Source organism: Anomaloglossus baeobatrachus, chromosome 5 (assembly GCF_048569485.1).
Source record: "Anomaloglossus baeobatrachus isolate aAnoBae1 chromosome 5, aAnoBae1.hap1, whole genome shotgun sequence".
NCBI lineage: Eukaryota > Metazoa > Chordata > Amphibia > Anura > Aromobatidae > Anomaloglossus > Anomaloglossus baeobatrachus.
The window spans coordinates 528,678,231-528,701,603 of NC_134357.1; the positions used below are offsets into that span (position 1 = coordinate 528,678,231).

The following is a 23,373-nucleotide window of genomic DNA, read 5'->3' on the forward strand; positions in this document are numbered from 1 at the left end:
ACATATTACACACCGGCCAGGTAATACAATGAAGAGCTAAGGATGTGGTGCGGTCAGAGGCCGTTCTCACACCTCCTGTCCATCTGCCACACATTACACACCGGCCAGGTAATAAAATGAAGAGCTGAGGATGTGGTGCGGTCAGAGGCCGTTCTCATACCTCCTGTCCATCTGCCACACATTACACACCGGCCAGGTAATATAATGAAGAGCTAAGGCTGTGGTGCGGTCAGAGGCCGTTCTCATACCTCCTGTCCATCTGCCACACATTACACACCGGCCAGGTAATATAATGAAGAGGTAAGGCTGTGGTGCGGTCAGAGGCCGTTCTCATACCTCCTGTCCATCTGCCACACATTACACACCGGCCAGGTAATATAATGAAGAGCTGAGGATGTGGTGCGGTGAGAGGCCGTTCTCACACCTCCTGTCCGTCTGCCACACATTACACATCGGCCAGGTAATACAATGAGGAGCTAAGGATGTGGTGCGGTCAGAGGCCGTTCTCACACCTCCTGTCCATCTGCCACACATTACACACCGGCCAGGTAATATAATGAAGAGGTAAGGCTGTGGTGCGGTAGAGGCCGTTCTCATACCTCCTGTCCATCTGCCACACATTACACACCGGCCAGGTAATATAATGAAGAGCTAAGGCTGTGGTGCGGTCAGAGGCCGTTCTCATACCTCCTGTCCATCTGCCACACATTACACACCGGCCAGGTAATATAATGAAGAGGTAAGGATGTGGTGCGGTCAGAGGCCGTTCTCACACCTCCTGTCCATCTGCGACACATTACACACCGGCCAGGTAATATAATGAAGAGCTGAGGATGTGGTGCGGTCAGAGGCCGTTCTCATACCTCCTGTCCGTCTGCCACACATTACACACCGGCCAGGTAATATAATGAAGAGCTAAGGATGTGGTGCGGTAGAGGCCGTTCTCATACCTCCTGTCCATCTGCCACACATTACACACCGGCCACTGTCACAGGTCTGGGAAGTTAATGAACAGCAATCCCATCTTTAGGCCCTGTGCGCACGCTGTGTATTTTGCCACGTTTTTTGGTGGCTTGTTGCCCAAAACTGCATGCATTGTCTTCCCCAGCAAAGTCTATGAGAACTCAGACAGGCTGTGCACACGTTGCTTCTTTGTTCCTTGCAGTTTTTGTGGAAGGAAAGAGCAGCAGCATGTCACTTCTTTCTGTGTTTTGGAGGACTGGCAGATCAATCCCCCGCTGGCTCAAGGTCAGCAGGAGATTGATCCCCGGTGTCTGGTCAGATGCTGGTCCCCATAAAAGTCTATGGGGACCAGAATCCGGCACAAAGGGGTAGGAGCAAGCACTTCATACTCACCGATCACCGGCGCGGCTGTCACACTGCTCCTGCGGCCTCTCATTCTTCTTCCTGGGCCGCTCATTAGGCTCATACATATTCACGGCTTCCCCTGCCCACTGGTGGCTGTGATTGTTTGCAGTCTGATGCACCCCCACACTGACTGACAGCTGTCTGACTGCAACCAATCACAGCCGCCGGTGGGTCTATATTGTACAGTAAAATAACAGCGTGCAGTCCCCTCAATTTTGATACCCAGCTAAGGTAAAGCCTCACAACTGGTGGCTGGTATTCTCAGACTGGGGAGGCCTATGGTTATTAAGCTGCCCCCCCCCAGCCTAAAAATATCAGCCTGCAGCCTCCCGGATCGCTGCATCCATTAGATGTGACAATCCCAGCACTTTACCTGGATCATCTTGATTGCCCTGGTGTGTTGGTAATCGGGGTAATAAGGAGTTAATAGCAGCCCATAGCTGCCACTAAGTCCTAAATTAGTGATGGTAGCATCTATGAGACCCCATAGAAGAGAGGAAATCCAGAAACAGCTTAATTAAAAGAAACTTTATTAAAGACAGTGGGGAAAAAAGGACACCCTGTCCATCACCACGTCTCACACAGATGACTGCTCTTACATGACAATATCAAAGTGAATGCGGCCACTTATAAAACCCACACAACCTCTGAGGGGGGGACAAACACCGTCACCGAATCATCAAATCACCAAGACACGAGCAAATGACAACTTACCATGATAGAAGATTACAAGAAGCATCAATACAAACATTATATAAGTACACCCCATATAATACAAAGTACAGAGAATATATAAGTACACCCCATATAATACACAGCACAGAGAATGTATACACAGAGATATCCTCTTATGTCACTTGTGGGATTCTCTCCAATAGATGAAACCTTCATATTCAGTGGATGAGGAAGAATTCTCTGTGGAGCCGACATTGCCCCGAACTCTATAAAGAAAAATGACCAATAATTAGTAATAATAATAATGCCACAAATTCCCATAAACTGTGTATAATGAATGCGCTGATAATCACCTGCTAATAAACACATCAGTATCAGTCACAGATCATTGTGGAATTCAGCCCTTTGTGATCTCTGGCTCTAGCTTTAATATCCAATGGGCTTCCCTTATATACAGTGACTGCTCCAATCCCCTCCTCCTGGATCTATCCCCCCGCTCCATGCCTCTAACGGGAAAAGACGACAGGGACGCCGGGTGCTGCGCTGCGACTCCCCCACAGACAGAGCATTGCATTCCCCCCCTTCCCCCAGGCAGAGCATCGCACCCTCTCTCTCCCCCTTCCCACAAGAAGAGCATCACACCCTCTCTCTCCCCCCCCTTCCCACAGGCAGAGCATCGCACCCTCTCTTTCCCCCCCCTTCCCACAAGCAGAGCATCGCACCCTCTCTATCCTCCCCCCTTCCCACAAGCAGAGCATCGCACCCTCTCTCTCCTCCCCCCTTCCCACAAGCAGAGCATCGCACCCTCTCTCTCCTCCCCCCTTCCCACAAGCAGAGCATCGCACCCTCTCTCTCCTCCCCCCTTCCCACAAGCAGAGCATCGCACCCTCTCTCTCCTCCCCCCTTCCCACAAGCAGAGCATCACACCCTCTCTCCCCCCCTTCCCACAGGCAGAGCATCGCACCCTCTCTCCCCCCCTTCCCACAGGCAGAGCATCGCACCCTCTCTCTCCCCCCTTCGCACAGGCAGAGCATCGCACCCTCTCTCCCCCCTTCCCACAGGCAAAGCATCGCACCCTCTCTCTCCCCCTTCCCACAGGCAGAGCATCACACCCTCTCTCCCCCCCTTCCCACAGGCAGAGCATCGCACCCTCTCTCCCCCCCTTCCCACAGGCAGAGCATCGCACCCTCTCTCTCCCCCTTCCCACAGGCAAAGCATCGCACCCTCTCTCTCCCCCTTCCCACAGGCAGAGCATCACACCCTCTCTCCCCCCCTTCCCACAGGCAGAGCATCGCACCCTCTCTCTCCCCCTTCCCACAGGCAGAGCATCGCACCCTCTCTCCCCCTTCCCACAGGCAGAGCATCACACCCTCTCTCTCCCCCTTCCCACAGGCAGAGCATCGCACCCTCTCTCTCCCCCTTCCCGCAGGCAGAGCATCGCACCCTCTCTCTCCCCCTTCCCACAGGCAGAGCATCGCACCCTCTCTCTCCCCCTTCCCACAGGCAGAGCATCGCACCCTCTCTCTCCCCCTTCCCACAGGCAGAGCATCGCACCCTCTCTCTCCCCCTTCCCACAGGCAGAGCATCGCACCCTCTCTCCCCACGGTCAGAGCATTGCACTTACTGCTGCACACTATTGCACCCAGAGACGGTGACCTACAATCCCTTTTTATTTCCCCCTGAGGCTCATACATGATAAGCTCCATCAGATATTACCTCCTGTGATATCACACCCAGGGCTGGAAACAGCAGAAACAGGGAAGAGGGGAAACATCCTGCTACTTGTACAGCAACTGCGCACTGACTGCCGGGAACTACAGGCTCCTCCCACACAAGAGGCCGGTCACATGGGCGTGACGTCAGCAGAGGTCCTTCTGGCCACTGGGATCTAGACTCTCCCATATATCTAGTGTGCGGCTCTGCAGGTGGAGGTATGTGGAGATTCCCCATTACTGGGCACAGTAACCCCTTCAGCTCTGAGCTTATGTTGGTGTTTTTGTGTTGCTCCTGTATGAGAACCTTGATGTTTTTGCTTCTTTTCCTTTAAAGGGGTTATCCGGCTTCTTTTCACTTTTTTTCATTATTACACTATTGGGCTACATTGGGGCAGGTAAGTAGATAGAGACCACTTACCTGCCCTGCTGTCAGCCCCTCTCCCCCGGCTCAGAGTGGTCATGTGACCGCTCCTGCCGCGATTTTGCTGCTTCCGGTCATTTCATGTCTACATGGGCAGGGCCATGTTGACATGCAAATCTGGAACAGCATGTTACCGCCCTGCTGGGCTGTACAGTGCGTGGAGTAACCGCCCCCCTTCCCTGCACCCTCCCACACATTGCCCAGTACCCCGTACTCTCACCGCAACCTCCCACATACTCCGTAGTCTCCCTCCCCCGCCTCCTGTGCCCAGCTACGTGCGCCCTGAATGCCCCAGCGCTTTATCATGTTTACTGCCTGACGCCCTGGGAACTGTTTCCCCCCCCCCCCCGTGCGCGCTGTCTGTGTCATCATGGATCATCTGTGTATGTGCATCAGTCTGTGTCCCGCGCCAGCCCCGCGGATGACTGCACTGCAGCGTGTCAGTGTTTGCCCCCCTCTGCAGTATAAGCTGCTTCTCACCCTGCAGTGCGTGCAGCCGCGGGGATGACGAGCGCTGCTTGTCATCACTGCCCGTACAGTCTGTTTCCCGCTCCCTGCCAGCCCCGCAGCTGCCCGTCGCTCTCCCGCTGTGACGCACAGATCGCTGTGTGTGACAGCGAGAGAGCGACGAAATGAAGCGAGCAGGGAGCAGGAGCCGGCTTCTGGCAGCCTGCGGTAAGCTGTAACCAAGGTAAACATCGGGTAACCAAGGTGGTTACCCGATATTTACCTTCGTTACCAGCCTCCGCCCTTGCTGCCAGCGCCGGCTCCTGCTCTCTGCACATGTAGCTGCAGTACACATCGTGTAATTAACCCGATGTGTACTGTAGCTAGGAGAGCAGGGAGCCAGCGCTCAGTGTGCGCGGCTCCCTGCTCTCTGCACATGTAGCTGCAGGTTAGATTAGATGAGGTAATTACCTGCTGTGACGATCTCCTGCCTCCTGACGTCACCGCGGTCACTGCCTTCTCTGCCCGTCTCGCGGGCGGCCCGAGACTGTCACTAGCAGTGACGTCACGGGCTCTCGCGATACTGCGTAGAACGCGGCGGGCATAGAAGTCAGTGACAGCGCTGACATCAGCAGAGCAGGAGATTGTTACTGCAGGTAATGATCTCATCTAACCTCCTGATGGCAGCGCTCGGCATCCCCTGCAGTGACCTGTGCTGACCTATTGATGTTAGCTCAGGTCACTGCACGGCTCTCCCAGCCAATGGGGAACATTTTGTTCTTCATTGACTGGGAGTCTCATTGACTATGGTATGGATCGCCGTGCGACCCCCTTATTGGATTACGCCGGACCCGGATTTGATTGTTCTTGTCAATAAATTGTTGAAAGAGGGAATGTGGGGAGTGTTTTTTCAAATAAAACTTTTTTTGTTGTCTATTTTTTATTTCTTACTGACTGGGTTGGTGATGTCGGGTATCTGATAGACGCCTGACCTCACCAACCCCAGGGCTTGATGCCAGGTGACATTACACATCTGGCATCAACCCCATATATTACCCCGTTTGCCAACGCACCAGGGCGCGGGATGAGCTGGGGCAAAGCGCCAGGATTGGCACATCCAATGGATGCGCCACTTCTGGGGCGGCTGCGACCTGCTATTTTTAGGCTGGGGAGTGTCCAATAACAGTGGACCTCCCTAGTCTGAGAATACCAGACCACAGCTGTCCGCTTTACCTTGGCTGGTGATGCAATTTGGGGGGGACCCCACGTTTTTTATTTTAAATTATTTATTTAATTTTAAATAACAGCGTGGGCTGCCCTCTGTTTTGGATTACCAGCCAAGGTGAAGCTGCCAGCTGTGGTTTGCAGGCTGCAGCCGTCTGCTTTACCCTAGCTGGCTACAAAAGATAGGGGGGACCTCACGTCGGTTTTTTTTTTTAATTATTTATTTATTTATTGGCTAAATACAAGGCTAAGCACCCTTTAGTGCCACATGAAAGGCACTAAAGGGTGCCAGCTTAGAATATGCGGGGGGTAGGACATTATATTGGTCTTTCTCATCTATTATCTATCCCTCTATCTATCCCTTGATTCATTCATCCATCCCTCTATTTATCCCTCTAGCTATCTGTCTATCTATCCCTCTATCTATCTAGCTGCTTCCGTTTTTTTGCAGTATGAAAAAAATAGGAAGGTACGCAGATGACACACGGACCATATACGGAACGGAACGGATGCCACACAGTTGCATCCGTGAAAAAACATGACCATTTTTTTGCAGACCGCAAAAACGGAGCAGTCGTGTGAATTAGCCTAATCAAGAGGCTTATGAGGGTGATGTATTTAATTACAAAAAACTGTTTTTTATTGGTGTATGTGTACATTTACTGTCACTTACAGATTACTAAGGGGGGGGGTGTCTCATAGACCCTGACGATTAATATCTGGCTTAGAGGCAGCTGTGGGCTGTGATTAACTTCATATTAGCCTGATTGCCACTGCCCCAGAGCAACCAGGAAGAGCCAGGTAAAGTGCTGGGATTGTCACATCTAATGGATGTGACAATCCTGAGTGGCTGCAGGCTGCTATTTTTAGGCACGGGGCGGCTCAATAAATAGGGGTCTCCCCAGCCTGACAATACCAGCCCCCAGCTTTTCCCAGCTTTTGTGGTTTATCATGCCTGGGTACCAAAATTCGGGGGGACTGAATTTCGTTTATTTTTAAATTATTTTTGTAAATCAAGAAAAAAGCCGCATGCAGTTCCTCTTATTTGGATACACAGCCAAGATAAGCGCACGGCTTGGGGCTGCATACTGTAGCCATATGCTTTTTCTGTTCTTGGTGTCATAATATGGGAGAAAAACACGGTGAAAAATTTTATGCGTTTTATACCACAATAATGATCCGCAGAGTTGAATTGCTTTCCCGCTCATCAACCGTCTTGGCGCCCGTGATTGGTTGTAGGCAGATGCTGTCACATACGCTAAGGGTGCGTCTGACTGCAACCAATCACAGGAGACAGGACAGCCGGAGGACGGGGAAAGCAGTGCATATGAATGAGCAGTAATTAGCGGCCCAGCAAGTGAAGGAGAAGCCACGGGAGCAGTGTACAGCTGCAACGGAGCCTCGGTCAGTATGAAGCGCTTTCTTCCTTTTTTTTTTTACTTTACTATTAATTTTTAATTTCACAAGTGCCTGATCCTGATCACACATCCGGAATCCAGGGCCTGGTTCTGCCCAACAATAGCCTCTGATACTCTGAAAAGAGGGCTGTTTACCCCTACACTGACTGATAGAACAAGTTTTTTCAGTAGCTACTCTGAAAAGATGACACAAAGTTTCGTGAACCTCCATTTTCAACAACCCACAAAGTACAGTTTCATCAACACAGTATGATAGCCCCGACACAACCCACCACATTTTATAATGGCTCACACACAGTATAATGCGCTTCACATAGACATCCAACCCCAGTAATATAGTATATATCTACTATAGACTCACATTGGGTGCTATATATAGTCTGCCTTTGGCTATGTGCGCACGTTGCGTAAATACATGCAGTTACGCTGCGCTTTGTAGCGCAGCGTAACTGCATGCGTCCTTCGTCCCCTGCACAGTCTATGGAGATTGTGCAGGGGCCGTGCTCACGTGGCGTCTTACAGCGCAGCGCTTCGGCTGCTGCCCGAAGCGCTGCGTTCTAAGAAGTGACATGTCACTTCTTCCGTGCGCTTTGCCGGCAGCTCCTGCTCTGTCTATGGGAGGAGCTGCAGGCAGAGCGCATGGAATCGGCTTTTTTTTTTCTCTACGGACATTTTCTGCAGCAATTTGAAGCGCACGTGTGCTCTTCAGATCGCTGCAGAAATTTCTGCAGTGACTGTACGCAACGTGCGCACATAGCCTTACACAGTATTCATTTATCTATAAGGGGTGAGGAACATGTAACAACTCTTTCTGTTACCATTGTGGATGGGATGTGAGCTGATTGCTGTGTCACAGATGAGAGAAGCAGGATCTCTGCTCTGTCACATGCTGAGAGGTCAGGTGCTGGGCAGAATACTGACAGCCATTGAATGTGCAGAGGGAGGGCAGGGGGTGTTTCTGGACACTGAGGCCGGGCAGGGGGCGTTCCTGGACACTGAGGCTGGGTGGTGCCAGCTCTGACTGAGGTTTGGCAACCAAGAATACAGGAAATTGTCATGTTTGTTGGAGCTGAATGTAAACAAGGTGCTGCAGAGAATAAAGGGATAATTCAAGAGGAACAAAAGTTAGAAAACAAAAAATAACAATGTAGGGGTGATTTATATGACAATACAGCGCAGATTAGCTTACAAATTTTTTTGGAGTGTATGTCGGATAACTCCTTTAAGGCTACTTTCACACTTGCGTTGAACGGCATCCGTAGCATTGCGTTGTGTGACGGATGCACCGGATGCATTGCGTATAGTGGCACAACTGATGCAACGGATCGTACAAAATAACGCAATCCGTTATAGTTTTTTTTTCTTGACTTCACACATCTGGGCATGCGCAGTTGTGTAAAGACGGATGCGTTAACGGAATCCGCCACCATAGGCATCCATTCTAAAAATAACGGACACCGATGGAATCCTGCAGGTTGCGTTTTTTTTGACACTCCGCCAAGCGCAGAAAAACGCTACATGCAGCGTTCCATCCGCCAGGCTGATGCAACGCAGCGTCGACTGACGGATGCAACGCAAGGCCATCCATTGCTATCTGTAGCTAATAGAAGTCTATGAGGAATAAAACGGTTTCCTGCAACGGTTACTGTAATTCCTCAAGGCGGCGGATAGCAACGGAAGCCATTCAACGCAAGTGTGAAAGTAGCCTAATACATACAACTCAACTATGAAAGGCAGCAAAGTTGTAAATACATTTTCTCTCTTAGTACGAGTCCGTATTTTGGCCCCACACAATATAATGTCCCCCATCCCCCGCACAGTAAAGTATCGCTGATTCCACCCGCTAATATATAAATCCTTCCTTCCCCCCACAATATGGTATCACCCTCCCCACCCCCTAATATATAAATCCTTCCTTCCCCCCACAATATGGTATCACCCTCCCCACCCCCTAATATATAAATCCTTCCTTCCCCCCCACAATATGGTATCACCTTCCCCTACCCCCTAATATATAAATCCTTCCCTCCACAATATATCACCCTCCCCACCCCCTAATATATAAATCCTTCCTCCCCCCCACAATATGGTATCACCCCCCTAATATATAAATCCTTCCTCCCCCCCCACAATATGGTATCACCCTCCCCACCCACTAATATATAAATCTTTCCTTCCCCCCACAATATGGTATCATCCTCCCCACCCCCTAATATATAAATCCTTCCTTCCCCCCACAATATGGTATCACCTTCCCCACCCCCTAATATATAAATCCTTCCTTCCCCCCACAATATGGTATCACCTTCCCCTACCCCCTAATATATAAATCCTTCCCCCCACAATATATCACCCTCCCCACCCCCTAATATATAAATCCTTCCTCCCCCCACAATATGGTATCACCCTCCCCACCCCCTAATATATAAATCCTTCCTTCCCCCCACAATATGGTATCACCCTCCCCACCCCCTAATATATAAATCCTCCCCACCCCCTAATATATAAATCCTTTCTTCCCCCCACAATATGGTATCATCCTCCCCACCCCTAATATATAAATCTTTCCTTCCCCCCACAACATGGTATGACCCTCCCCACCCCCTAATATATAAATCCTCCCTTACCCCATTCTTGCTGCAGATCCCGATGACCCAGGACACAGTCCTGACCTCTTCCCCAGTCTGGTGGATCCGGCGGTCGGCAGGGGCTATAGATGTATGAGGGGCCATTATCTGCGGTCTGTACACTGTAATGGACACATTCTGGGGACATTTTATTACATTGTATCTCAAGAAATAATAACACGTTGATTGTGGTTTTTCTCAAAGAACAGATACAATAATTATCCGGTCGCTTGTCCCCGGTGTCCGGGAACCATTCACACTGAGCTACACTATATGAGACCGGGGAACTCATGCCGATCTTGGAGCAGATCAAACATCAGATCAAACTTTTTTTTTTATTTTTATTTTTCACAGAGATAACCGTAAACAAAATAATTCTGTGATTGATTTCCATTTTCTGTGTTTACAGCGTTCAATGTCGTGAATAAATATTGAAATAGTTTTATAGTACAGGTTGGACGTGGTGAAACCAAATATGTGTTGTGGTTCATAGGAATTTTATTTGTTTCCCAAAATAAAGTGTTGGGGTTTTTTTGTTTTTATTTTTTGCTAAATTTGGGACTTTTTTTTTAACTTAAAGGTATTTGCACACCAGTTTTTTGTTTTTTTTTGTAGGCAAGTGGCTTCAGGAAACCCCCGGTGGTCTTTTTCCTGAAGTGGCCTTATTGGTGCCTGTGCCATGATCCATAAAACCAATCAATGGCTGAAGCCATGATTAGAATATCAGTGATTGGAAGCATGGAGGAGCTTATGTTTCTGTCCATACAAGATGAAAAAATCCAACACCTACACAATGCATCTCATCCTATCTTCCCCTTATTATGTTTAGCAATTGCAGTATATTATTACATGAGACCTTTATGATCTCACATCTGTTCATCTCCTCATTCAGGTCCCTACAATATTGGATCCAGTCAGTGAAAATCTATATGAGAATTCCCCTGATTGACCCATCAAGAATGGATACGGACAGGGACAAGATGGTGGAGGGGCTATTACACCTCACTCTAGAGATCCTCTTCCGGCTTACTGGAGAGGTGAGAGATTCTGATGACGTCACATTACATCATTCTTATCTATGGGAATAACAGATGGACAGAACTGGAGAGGTGAGGACTCTGGAAATGTCTGTAGTGAGATTTATTACTGTGTCTCTCCATAACCAGGATTACACAGTAGTGAAGAAGACCTCTAGTGAGCGCTGTCAGGACCCTGTGTCTGAGGGATGGGGAAGACCCCTGAGCCCAATCATGGGGCCTCCACCTCACCCACTGATACATGAGGACATCAATGACCAGAAGATCCTAGAACTCACCTACAAGATGATTGAGCTGCTGACTGGAGAGGTGACACTGCTGGGAATGCTGGGACATTATACAGTAACAATATGAAGGGATCGGGGGGATGACGGTATCATTGTATGTGTCAGGTTCCTATAAGGTATCAGGATGTCGCCATCTATTTCTCCATGGAAGAGTGGGAGTATTTAGAAGGACACAAAGATCAGTACAAGGACATCATGATGGACGTTCCTCAACCCCTCACATCACCAGGTAATAGACAGGACTAAATACACACGGCCTATAATTATCTGTATGTAAAGAAAAAATTCAGTCCCTGTATGTGTCTCCTCCAGGTCTATCCAGTAAGAGGACAACACCAGAGAGATGTCCCCGTCCTCTTCTTCCACAGGACTGTAACCAAGGAAATTCCAATGTTCCTCAGGATCATCAGGTAGATGGAGAGAAGGTGTCATGAAATCTCCCTATGATGTGTAGACGGCTGTGAAGGTCTTGTGCTCAGTCTTGTTTTATCTACCAGTATTATATGATTTATACTTGTGTAACGAGAACAGTGGAGATGGCAGGATTAGAGCTGATCATAGATGAGACTTCTCCATCTGTCTGTGACTTTTACATTATGTTTTTCAGGGTGAAGATCTGACCCATATTAATACTACAGAGACATATGTGAGGGGTGATGAGCGGTGTAAAGAGGAGATTCCTACATATGACTACCCAGGTGAGTAGTGATCACTGAATGCAGAGAAGTCACAGATTCTTCTCAGTCACTGGCTGTAGTAGTTGCTTAATCAGTGAAATTGTCCCACCATATCACATTGAAGCTCTCACCATACTGCCACAAGACCACTGCTCGCTCCTCCACCCAAAACTGTCATTATTACTTTGGGCACTACTAAGGTTTCTTATTATTGTTGTATTCTTATTATTGCCTTTTTATATCCTTGGTAGGGTTATAACATGTATTTTTACTACATCTTTTTTTACAGGTTTGCTTTGTCTGATATATTATATTGCAGTGTGATTGGTCTTACTCCCCAATAAAGACGAGAGAAACTTTGGAGGTTCAGTTCGCTGGCAGCCAACAAACCGAACCTCCACGTGACCGAACCTTGCAGGCGGAGGTTCGGAATCACTGATTGGCAGTTTACGTCTCCGCCCACATACAGTCAGCCATAAGCAGATCACTTTCGGGGGTGGGTGGGTGAGAATTATTTTTATTTTTTTTTGGGATGCATACTACTTGTGATCAAACTGTTGTTACCCCAGGTGCGCGCCGTTCAAAAACTGCAAGTGGCTCGCACAGGGCTGAGTACCAGAGCACAGCATTGCTCATGCGAGTTAAGTTCCCGCTTAAAGTATTCGAACTCCAACCCGAGCCATGTGTTTTTTAGTTGGTTAGTTGGTGTTCGAAAAACAAACCTCAGATTCACTCATCTCTACTCCCCAAAGCAACTAATGAAATCCTGCTAGTCTTTAAAAAAGGTCTCCATTGTGTCTGCCGAATGTCTGAGACCTACATTTTACACACATTAGTTCAGGACTACGTCAAAGAGTTCTCTCTAAATGTCAAATATGTTTTTGAGAAACTTATCTGACAGAATATTTTGGCATATTTAACTATTTTTCAATAAGTGAAGACCTCGTTCTAATTCAGCAGGTGTCATGACTCGCCATGGCTTTTAGCACTATTTCTTCATGTGTTCAATACTTTTTCCCTGAGTAATCTCTCGTTATTACACAAATTAATTTATGTAAAGTTAGGGTTTGATTTTTTTTTTTACCTGTGTGTGCGCATTAGGTGGGTTCTTTCATTGCGTAACACATGGATACTTTACTATACCTAGACACCACTTCTATGCCTATAGCTGCCGCCGTTCTCAAGTTAATGGTAGTGGACAGGATATGACTGGACACACTGTGTATGTATATATATATATATATATATATATAATATATATACACAGTGTGTCCACCCATATCTTGTCCACTACCATTAACTTGAGAACGGCGGCAGCTATAGGCATAGAAGTGGTGTCTAGGTATAGTAAAGTAGCCATGCGCTACGCAATGAAACCACCTATAGCGCCACCTGGTGGAAAACAATGGAGTTAGCATTTTTATCTCGAAAATGGAACGAGATAGAGAAAAAATGTAAATGAAAAAATTGTGGGCATCATCAATTCAATACAAATCGACACCTTGCATACAGCAATGCTATGATATGAAACCCATGATCCCCCTCACAAAACATTCAATGCTGGTCATGCATATGGCGCTCAATTAACATTGATGCTCAAAGTGGCCTCCGTCAGCTGCAATGCACATCTGGACTCTGGACAGCATACTGTATCTTGCTGCACGTTGTGCAATATGGTAGGTGACACGTTTGCACAAGCATCTGTAAGGCTACATGCACACGCTGCTTTTTTTTCCTGCTTTTTTGCTGCTTTTTTGACTGCAGTTTTGTCAGAACTATCTGACGTTTGACTTCCCAGCAAAGTCTAAGAGAAGTCAGATTTGCTTTGCGCACGTTGCAGTTTATTTGTCAGCTTTTTATTTGTCAAAGGTTTGTGACAAATAAAATGCAGCATGTTCATTCTTCCTGCGTTTTTGTCAACATTTGTCACAAAAACGCAGCAAAAACGCAGCAAAACCGCACCTAAAATTACATGCGTTTTTTGTGACATTTCCAGGCTCTCTCTGACAAGGTGCAGTTTTGGCTGCAGTTTTAGCTGCAGTTTTGGCTGCAGTTTGTGAACACAAAAAGATGCAGCGTGCGCATGTAGCCTAATACATCGTCGTAGGTCCTACAATGTTGGTGGAGGGGTCTCTTACACCTGCTGTTTCTCTTACACCTGCTGTTTGATGTGACCTCACAGAAAGAAGTCCAATGGGGTCAGGTCAGGTGAGCGTGGAGGCCACTCCATGCAGCCACCATACCCAATGACTTGTAGGAAGGTCTCCATGCGGTATCGCTTCACGTCCGCAGCCTTGTGAGTTTTACACGTTCTAATCAGCATTTCTGTATGCAAGGTGTCGATTCGTATTGAATTGATGATGCCCTACAACTTTGTAATTCACTTTTTTTCTCTATCTCGTACCGTTTTCTAGATAAAAATGCTAACTCCGTTGTTTTCCATCAAGTGGCGCTATAGGTGGTTTCATTGCGTAGCGCATGGATACTTCACTATACCTAGACACACTTCTATGCCTATAGCTGCACCGTTCTCAAGTTAATGGCAGTGGACAGGATATGGGTGGACACACTGTATAAATTGAAAAGCAAAAGGGGTAACAATGTTTTGAACTTTTGATTTTCAAGCTCCATATGTCACCATTCACTACATCTTTAAGTGTGAGTTCCTCCTGGTGTTTGAACATTTTTTTTTTTTCTTCCGGTATACTACAAATTGCAACCTGTTGTCACATTCCCTAATAGCTCGGTATGGAATTAGGCTGATTCCCAAGTGAAAGGTCTCTGGTTCCAGCTAATTGATAGAGGTCTTTCGGCCAAGAAAATTGCCAAACTGCATCATGTGTGTGCCATGACAGTTGGAAAAATTCAAAATGAAGTCTGTCCATATATTCAAAAGCCAAACTGTGCACGTCCAAGCAAAATATTGACATCCACAAACAGGCTCATCACAAGGTCTATCAGTTCTGGCATGACAAACACGGCAGTGGAAGTGATTCATATGCTTCGTAATAGTAGGATCACAGCCGTCCTTGCAAGTACCATGCGACACACTTTACACAAGACTGGAAAGGTGGCTTAAAAAAAAAAAGGTGAAGAAGCCTCAACTTCAATATCATCATAGGAAGCATCAGCTCGAGTTTGCAAGGAAGTACGAAGTGTGGACAGTAGAAGATTGGAAACAGGTGATTTAGAATGATAAGGTGAAGGTTAATAGACTAGGCTCTGATGGATGCAAATGGCTCTGTAAGAAACAAGGGGAAAAGGGGCTAACAGATCACAACATTGAAGGAACTGTAGAGTTCAGTGGAGGAAGCCTGACAATATGGGGTTGTTTCACAGCCAAAGTCAATGGCTACTTTACCAGGATCGATGGTAATCTCAATGCTGAGATATATGTGAGTATCCTACAAGACATGTTACTTTGTTTACTGGAGTACTATAGGTATGAAAAGGACAACATGGTGTTCCAGCAGGATGACGACTAGAAGCATACGTTAATATTGGAAAATAAATGGCTCAATGACAAAGAAGTAGAGGTGCTGGATTGGCCCCACAGTCCCCAGATCTCAACCCAGTCAAACACTTGAGGGTAGAGTTGAAGAAAAAGCTGTATACATACCCAAGTGAGTCGACCACTATGCACCAACATTGGGAACGTGTAGAAGAGACCTGGGATCAGATTTTGGTGGAGACATTCTTGAACCTGATGGAGAGCATGCACAGAAGAATTCAGGCAGTGTTGAAAGCCAAAGGAGGATTTAGAAAATACTAATAAAATGTAAAAAATTTAAATTTTGATTTTTAGGATCAACACAGTAACAATGTAGTGACATGACAAGATTCTGCATAACTAAATCATATGCTAAACAGTTGCAAGTCAAATTTATGTATGCGATAGCTAAGATGATTGTCTATAAAATGAAACAAAACATTGTTACCCTTTTGAGAGAGAGATAGATATAGTATTGAGTGCCTTAAAACATTCTATTTTGCTCATTATTCTGGAATTTGGAAAATATAAATAATTTTGGTTCCTAATTGACCTAAAACGGAAAAGGTTTAAGGCCCCGTCACACTAAGCAACATCGCTAGCAACATCGCTGCTAACGAACAACTTTTGTGACGTTGCTAGCGATGTTGCTGTGTGTGACATCCAGCAACAACCTGGCCCCTGCTGTGAGGTCGTTGGTTGTTGCTGAATGTCCTGGGCCATTTTTTAGTTGTTGCTGTCCCGCTGTGAAGCACAGATCGCTGTGTGTGACAGCGAGACAGCAACAACTAAATGTGCAGGCAGCAGGAGCCGGCTTCTGTGGAGGCTGGTAACCAATGTAAACATCGGGTAACCAAGAAGCCCTGTCCTTGGTTACCCGATATTTACCTTTGATACCAGCCTCCGCCGCTCTCACTGCCTGTGCTGCCGGCTCCTGCTGTGTGCACATGTAGCTGCAGGACACATCGGGTTAATTAACCCGATGTGTGCTGTAACTAGGAGAGCAAGGAGCCAGCGCTAAGCATTGTGCGCTGCTCCCTGCTCTCTGCACATTTAGCTGCAGCACACATCGGGAAATTAACCCCATGTGTGCTGTAACTAGGAGAGCAAGGAGCCAGCGCTCAGTGTGCGCTGCTCCCTGCTCTCTGCACATGTAGCTACAGCACACATCGGGAAATTAACCCCATGTGTGCTGTAACTAGGAGAGCAGGGAGCCAGCGCTAAGCAGTGTGCGCTGCTCCCTGCTCTGTGCACATTTAGCTGCAGCACACATCGGGTAATTAACCCCATGTGTGCTGTAACTACGAGAGCAGGGAGCCAGCGCTCAGTGTGCGCTGCTCCCTGCTCTCTGCACGTGTAGCTCCGTGCGGTGGTAACCAAGGTAAATATCGGGTTGGTTACCCGATATTTACCTTAGTTACCAAGCGCAGCATCTTCCACGCGGCGCTGGGGGCTTGTCACTGGTTGCTGGTGAGCTCACCAGCAACTTGTGTAGCCACGCTCCAGCGATCCCTGCCAGGTCAGGTTGCTGGTGGGATCGCTGGAGCGTCGCAGTGTGACAGCTCACCAGCAACCTCCTAGCAACTTACCAGCGATCCCTATCGTTGTTGGGATCGCTGGTAAGTTGCTTAGTGTGACTGGACCTTTACTCTGACCTCATGTCAGATAGTGAGAAAAACATGCAGATGTGTCTTTTTAGATAGTGTATGTAAACGTCTGGTTTCAACTGTGTGTGTGTGTGTGTGTATATATATATATATATATATATATATATATATATATATATATATATATATACATATATATATATATATATATATATATATATATATATATATATATATATATATATATATATATATATATATATATATATATATATATATATATATATATATATATATATATATATATATATATATATATATATATATATATATATATATATATATATATATATATATATATATATATATATATATATACACACACACACACACACACACACACACACACACACAGTTGAAACCAGACGTTTACATAAAAACAAAAATGAACAAAAAAGAAACAAAATCTCAAAAACAAAAACATAATACAAACATACTGTGTGCGTATATATATATATATATATATATATATATATATATATATATATATATACGCACACAGTATGTTTGTATTATGTTTTTGTTTTTGAGATTTTGTTTCTTTTTTGTTCATTTTTGTTTTTTATATTGATTGAATTTAAAAAGTGTATGTTTGTCTAAGTATCGGGTGAGGAGAAATGCGCATGCCTGGAAAAAGTGGTCTGTTCATGAAAGGTTGTATCAAGATGGCGTGTTGTTCTACACTTTAAAACTTTCTCAGTAATCTCCATTAAGTTATGGCACTTGGAAGGATCTTCGTTAAAGGAAACCTGTCAGGTGCAACATGCACCAAGAACCATGAGCAGTTCTGGATGCATATTGCTGATCCCTGCCTAACCGTCCCTGTATACAATAGCATAGATAAAGAGATGTATAGAAAAAGTATTTCTAAAGATCTTTTATCTCATGTTAATGAGCGCAGGGACTAGTCCTTAGGGTGTTATATACACCTGACTAGCTGCCCTCTTAGCATGTTAGCACACCCACAGCATCGTACTAACATGCTATTCAATTCAGCATCACCAGCAGTGACACACGTACCGGTGTTTGCTGTGACCGCACTTCTGAATGCCGAGCACTTCCGATCATGCGCAGTTTGATGCCAGGTGTACCCGTCCCGGCTTCAGAGAGGTCTACTGTGCATGACCAGAACTGCCAGCCATTCAGAAGCGCAGTCACAGCGAACACAAGTACGCGCGTCACTGCTGGTGATGCTGCATTGAGTAGCACGTTAGTACGCCTCTGTGGGCTTGCTAACATGCTAAGAGGGCTGACTAGTCGGGGGATATAATGCCCTTGGGACTAGTCCCTGTGCTAATTAGCATGAGATAAAAGATCTTTAGAAACACTTTTTTTTTTATACATCTCTTTATCTATGCTAGTGTATACAGGGACGGTTAGGCATGGATTAGCAATATGCATCCAGAACTGCTCGTGGTTGTAGGTGCATATTGGACCTGACAGGTTCCCTTTAAAGACGCCATTATGATTTCCTGGTTTTGGTCAGTATAATAAGCTCCATTTTTTTACATTTTAAGTAATGTCTGCACTTGAAAGATAGAGTAGTGAATAAAAAATATTTACCTCTTGGTGTTATTCTTGTTGGTGACTATATTGAAACCATAGACACTTTCCAGAAATAAGTACGCAGTGAAAATGACAAATATGCCATTTTTGTGACCAATACATAGGGACCAGATTCTGCTTCAGGAGACACATACAGCATAAATTAAAGGGAAGGTGTCGTCCAAAAAAAAAGACATTTCAATAACTGTAAAAATATGTGTACACATTCAGCTCACCAACTTGCTGCAGTCCTCATAGGTTCCAAACCAAGCGCACAGATGGTTGAAGTCTCCAGTTATATAGAAAAATGTAAAGGATTCCAACGCGGTCATGTAATTTTCATAAAATTCTTGTCTTTATTGTTATAAATTCTGTTAAAATTACAATCCAAGGAATTCGGTTAAAATTCAATAAAAAGATGTTTAAAAAAAAAAATTACAATCCAAGGACATGCAGCATAAACAACAGTGTCCAGATCAGAGCACTGATTTGGACACTTATTTATGCTGCATGTCCTTGGATTTTAATTTGAAAAAATGTAAACTATCAATGTTTTAATGTTTTGTTTAAATATTATTATTTGTGTTTAAATGAGCAAAATATAAAAAAAAATTAAAAGTTTGATATTTTCCACTCTTAAACACTGGGGGGAGCAGCTGCTGAAAACCTACTGTAGAACTCCTGTAGAAATAGCTCACATTACAACTGCAGTAAATGTGGGTGGAATCTGCTCTCCTGTATGTGATGTCACCTTCCCCTCCCAATCTGCGTGTTTCCAAAAGGATAAGATAGAATGAAGTTTAGGATCATAGTGCGGAGCCATTTTGTTGGTGAACACAAAGTGATACAAATGTCTAAATGTCACCAAGGACAGCTGGCATAGTGCTCCCCACATAGCGCTCTGCATACCCAGTACCAGCAATGCTGTGCCGCATGCACCCAATGCTCTGTCGCCCGCCTGCAATGCTCTGCCAGATGCACACACGCCCGAAATGCTCTGCCGCACGCACTCCCCCCAAATGCTCTGCTGCACGCACGCCCCTCAAATGCTCTGCCGCATGTAAGCCCCCAAATGCTCTGCCGCACGCACGCTTGCAATGCTCTGCCGCAATGCTCTTCCGCACGCACGCCCACCCAAATGTTCTGCTGCAAGCACGCCCCCCAAAATTTCTGCCGCACGCACGCCCCCCCAAAATTTCTGCCGCATGCACGCCCCCCAAATGCTCTGCCTCACACACACCCATATATACCGCTCCTCAGTATACTGCAATCCGCTGAGCTGAGGAGCGGAGGCGAGAGGTGAGCACACAAGAGCGGGGGGGTCGAAGGGGAGGGAAAAGTGGCAGTGGAGGGGCGACGGCGGGGGACAGAGGGTAGCAGCAGCGGGAGTGGAGGGTAGCGGTGGCCCGGCATTGGTACTCGTACATCCCGGCGGGTGACAGGGGGAAAGTGCAGCACACAGCATACACTGTGAGCTCCACAAAGATGGCGGTCATCTCCCCCCAGGGGGCTTGTCCAGGTCACAGCAGGAAGCAGACATAGTGCAGGAGATACGGTCAGAGAGCGACAACGGTCTTTTATGCACAGGGGCTGCCGTATTTGAGGTGAGTAACGTTACACACAGCAAATCCAACATGGCAGCCCCCAGTATTTCAGTAAAACTAGAATTAAATAAAAACTAAATAAACCATGAGTTTAATTTTGTATTAAAAATACTTGATTTCATAATCACTATTATTAATAAAAAACCGCGACGCCTTACTTTTAAGTGAGTTTTTCCTATTACAGCAATGCCAAAAATGTGGACACTAACTGTGGTTGGGCACATGGAAAGGCTCAGAATAGGAGGGACATGTATGATTAGTAACGCAGATTTTGCTGTACTGGTTTATGGAAGACATGTTGGTTTTTAAAAGCTATTGAGCAACTATTAATGTGGGCACCCTCTATATTTGTATGACAGATTATGGTCTTTAATGGAGGCTAGTTTTTATATGTGATGGTTAGGTTTTTATTGATCTAATTTAGGGCTATTTATTTCTTTATGGGTTTTTTATTCCAAAATTTTGTAGGCAGAATGAACGAAACAACTCAAACATCATTCTTTACTGGTTCTTGCTTTGAACGGAACTTCACTATTATATTGTAAATCAGTTGGTTTTTATTTTAGGAAATAATTGAATTACGTTACATAACTTGCATTTTCTAAGTACTTTTTATATAGAAAACATATATAATTTTAAGAATTATTTATTCAAAATAATATTTTTTTTTTATTCTTGGCAGATGACTATACCAAGAGATCAGAGGGACAGCTGACATTTTGTGTTTTTAAATCAGATGACTTTAAAATTACACATGATACAACTGAGATGAATGCCATTATTCCAGATTTACTATCATCCGTTCACAGAAAAGATCTATCATCTGATCCTTTAAAACAGATCCTATTATCTGATTCATCAGAAAGTAAGAAAAATGAAAGTCACAGTGGGTTAGAGAGTGGGAAAAATTTTAACCAGAAAACGGATCTTGTTAAACATGAAATAATTCACTCCGTGGAAAAGCCATTTTTTTCAGCATCTGGAAAATGTTTGGAAAATAAATCAACTTTTGTTAAACAGAAGAGAATTAATGCAAGACAGAGGCCACATTCATGTTCAGAATGTGGACAATGTTTTGTACAGAAATCACATCTTGTTGCACATCAGAAAAGTCACACAGGGGAGAAGTCATTTTCATGTTCAGAATGTGGGAAATGTTATGTACATAAATCAAATCTTGTTCTACACCAGAGAACTCACACAGGGGAGAAGCCATATTTATGTTCAGAATGTGGGAAAGGTTTTACAACTAAATTATATCTTGTTACACATCAGAGAACACACACAGGGGAGAAGCCATATTCCTGTCCAGAATGTGGGAAATCTTTTACAGACAAATCAAATTTTGTTAGACATCAGAAAATTCACACAAGGGATAAGCCATTTTCATGTTCAGAATGTGGAAAATGTTTTAATCAGAAACGGTATCTTCTTGAACATCAAAAATCTCACACATGAGAAGCCATTATCATACCTAGAAAGTTAGGAGGGTTTACTTTAAGATCCTATTCTGTTGCCCATCAACAAAAAAAAAATCACATGGGAAGAAGCAATGTAGTTAAATTAAAAATTGTATAAGAAACCATAAAAAAATTGTTTAAAAGAACAGAAAGTCCTCAGTGGTTGATACCTTTTAATGGCTAACTGAAAAGATGGTAATAATTGCAAGCTTTCGAGACTACTCAGGTCTCTTCATCAGGCATGGTATAACACAATCTGAAGAGTCACATATTTATACACAACAGCACTTAGAATAGTGCAGTAAAAAAAAACAAAAAAAATAAACAAGTTATATGTAACAGAACTATCTCTATGGCAGGGGGGGCAAACTGTTGTGGGGCCCTAAATACTGCTGCAGTTCAGTGTGAAAGTTTTATTGTCCTTTGATAAGGGTCTGGTCCTGGCTGGGCTTAGCCCGGACCAGACCCTTATCAAAGGACAATAAAACTTTCACACTGAACTGCAGCAGTATTTATAGCCCCACAACAGTTTTGCCCCCCTGCCATAGAGATAGTTCTGTTACATATAACTTGTTTATTTTTTTTTGTTTTTTTTTACTGCACTATTCTAAGTCCTGTTGTGTATAAATATGTGACTCTTCAGATTTTGTGTTATACCATGCCTGATGAAGAGACCTGAGTAGTCTCGAAAGCTTGCAATTATTACCATCTTTTCAGTTAGCCATTAAAAGGTATCAACCACTGAGGACTTTCTGTTCTTTTAAACAATTTTTTTATCTCTACTGGCTAACATGGTACAAAGATATATTTTACTTGTATAAGAAACCATGTAACAGAGACAAAGTATAGACAAGAAAATCACAAAGTGAAAGTAATTTAGAAATTGTGTTACGGGTAGGTCATGGCCAGATGTGATCTCGGGGGGATCTGGAATCAGAAGGTCACAGCGTATAACTGATCGCAGATCCTTTTAGAGCCCGTTTGTCGGTTACCCCTAGTTGGAGTTTATTTAATTCCAATCAATGCTAAAGGGATTAGGGTTCCTTACTATTCTGCTGTGATCTAACAGGTAGTTGTAATCTCAGCTGCAGCTTAGCCCTTCTGCTATAAATATCCACTCCTCACAACTCCCTATGTCTGCTTTAGTTCATTCCATACTGTCCACTTTGAAGGATCCGGTCTCTGGAAACGCTTGCATGTTTGTTTCTGTTGCAGTGAAGTTTCCTGCTGGAAAAGTGGTGGAGTACTATTTGTTGTGTCTTTCCCCACCTGTTTGTCTTACCTTCGTTGTGTTATTTTATTGTAGTGGTGAAACCCAACATATCCTTGTATATCAGGCCTGCACAGCATGCCGGCTGCCGAAGGATGTTGTGCAGCATGCAGAGCTGTTTGGAATGTTACAGCACTTTCTTCCACATTCAAATGTATTTGCATCTTTCAGAAGTGAATACAGGCTGAGAAAGCGGTTATTAACCCCCCTACGCCAATGTGTAGTGGCGTGAGAAGTTTAAGGTCAGCACGCTGCTGACCTAATCATACTGCTGCCGGGGCCGCACAGGCAGAGAAGAGGTCGTAACAGGCAGAGGCTATGTCGGTACTGGTAAACGCTCCATGGAGGAACCGAAGATGAAATGTCATATTATTTTAGATGAAGGCTTGGGGACGGAAAGGATTTTACTACAAGGGCACTACGAGACTCTTTTTTTTTTTT

At 45.0% G+C, this 23,373-nt stretch overlaps 1 protein-coding gene across 1 annotated transcript; it reads left to right on the forward strand.

Annotated features, from left to right (window-relative positions):
- Positions 1 to 11,004: 11,004 nt before the first annotated feature.
- On the forward strand, positions 11,005 to 21,782 carry LOC142312145 (uncharacterized). Its single transcript, XM_075351044.1, has 5 exons — positions 11,005 to 11,241; positions 11,325 to 11,448; positions 11,532 to 11,629; positions 11,827 to 11,917; positions 20,885 to 21,782. Exons 1-5 carry the CDS (start codon positions 11,020 to 11,022, stop codon positions 21,658 to 21,660), a joined length of 1,311 nt encoding a protein of 436 aa, XP_075207159.1. The 5' UTR covers positions 11,005 to 11,019; the 3' UTR covers positions 21,661 to 21,782.
- The last annotated feature ends 1,591 nt before the right edge of the window (positions 21,783 to 23,373 follow it).